Source organism: Branchiostoma belcheri, unplaced genomic scaffold (genome assembly GCF_001625305.1).
Source record: "Branchiostoma belcheri isolate BF01 breed outbred unplaced genomic scaffold, Haploidv18h27 scaffold22, whole genome shotgun sequence".
Lineage (NCBI taxonomy): Eukaryota > Metazoa > Chordata > Leptocardii > Amphioxiformes > Branchiostomatidae > Branchiostoma > Branchiostoma belcheri.
The window spans coordinates 1,540,775-1,542,380 of record NW_017803713.1 but is presented as its reverse complement, the minus strand read 5'-3'; the positions used below and the strand labels follow the sequence as shown (position 1 = coordinate 1,542,380).

Genomic DNA, 1,606 nt, shown 5'->3' with positions numbered 1-1,606 from the left:
GGCTGGAAAATGTGGGGAAGAACAAGCCCATCTCATCGGACCCTTCGCGGGCGACTTGTGGGCTTGCGGGACGTTCTTCGCACTGTAGACCACTGGGCATGGAGGCGTTGCAGTTTTGTCCCGTTCAGGACGGCTGTATACAGGAGTGTCCTAGGAGAACAGCTACTCCAGCCCCTACGGACCTGCTGACCGCCCCGGGAGCATGCATCACCCAGGACACCAGCGATGTGCGCCCGGGAGCGCAGCCCGGATCCCCCGCCTACATAGTCAGGGACAGCTCGCCTTGCTTCGCCTCGCCCCCCTCCCCACCCAGGCTCGGACCGAACAGCGACTTTACACTTAGTGTCTGGCTGAAATTACAGGACAGCAATAGACCAGGGTAAGTCATAGGTCGTTTATTCTCTCGGTGAATTTCGATTTATTACAATAATACTCTCGCCGCGTGGCCACCATTTTGTCAGCATCCTCTCTGCCACACGCACGCACCATTTCCCTCATCAGCATTAGCCTCACACTGTGGAGACTAGCCTGCCCCACCTACTGGCCACTCTAAACAAAGAAAATACAAGGTCACCCTGCGTATAACCTCATTTTCAACAGCACTAGTAAATTGACAGGACCCTTATGTCTATAAATGTGTCATGGTGAGTGTCATGGTGTGCACTGGGGGGAGGTTGCTATGGCAACATGATGCTACAGGATTAAATGTCTAAGATTTAGCAGATAGACTTCAGCCCTGTACTGGCATACTGCCATCAGAGGCAGAAAGGCCTCAATATCCACATGGGTAGCTGTAGATCTGATGAAAGCCTGCCTGTCATTCTCAGGACAATCAACAGATGACCAATCAGCTGTGAAATTACCCTCAATAATTGATGGGCGAGTGTGCCTTATGGGCCCCATCATGAGGGCACTGCAGCTGCTTGTTTTGGGTCCTTACATTCTAACAATAGAACCAAATGGGTCTCTGCCACTGAAGGCCAATAATGTACACACCTTTTGAATTCTAACTTTCAGAGCTTTTTTATATACTATAACTTTTTACAATTATTTCCACAGTTTTTTTTAATACAAAACTTCAATTAGTATAGCTGGGGCTTTAATTGCTTTAAGCAACTATAATTATTACATTTAGGGTTATTTTTTATGCCACGAAAAAGGAATTTTAGATAGTTTAAAAGATACTACTCTTTCTTTCTTACTTTTGTCCCATTTTAAGTTAGCCATTATGTTGTGCTTTTGTAATCAATACAAGAGGGTCTGCATGCCCTTTTTCGTTAACCGTTATGGGCTATTTTAATTCACCGTTAATCGTTGCCGGCCTGCGTTAAGCGTTATCGGTATATTCTTCGTGAAGCGTTATTGGTCCTTTTAATTCAACGTAAAACGTTATTTGTCATCCTAAATTCAGCGTTAAGCGTTAATGAATAATTCTTCGTTACGCCTAATTTTGCCTTTCAAAGTGCAGGAAAATGTGTCATTGAAGGTTTAAAAATACAAAATTTCCCGGGGGAGAATGCCCCCGGACCCCCCTACATTGCTCGCGCCTTTGGCGCTCGACTCGCGCTTCTGCGCTCGGTCCCTTCGGCTCCGAGCCAGAACCAGC

The 1,606-nt window shown here is 46.6% G+C and overlaps 1 protein-coding gene across 1 annotated transcript in view; it reads left to right on the top strand.

Annotated features, from left to right (window-relative positions):
- Positions 1-11: 11 nt before the first annotated feature.
- LOC109470127 (usherin-like) overlaps positions 12-1,606 on the top strand; it is a 7,020-nt gene continuing 5,425 nt past the window's right edge. Inside the window, exon 1 of the mRNA XM_019768911.1 lies at positions 12-379. Coding sequence (XP_019624470.1) covers positions 99-379 — 281 coding nt within the window. The 5' untranslated portion in view covers positions 12-98. The remainder of the gene's footprint in view (positions 380-1,606) is intronic.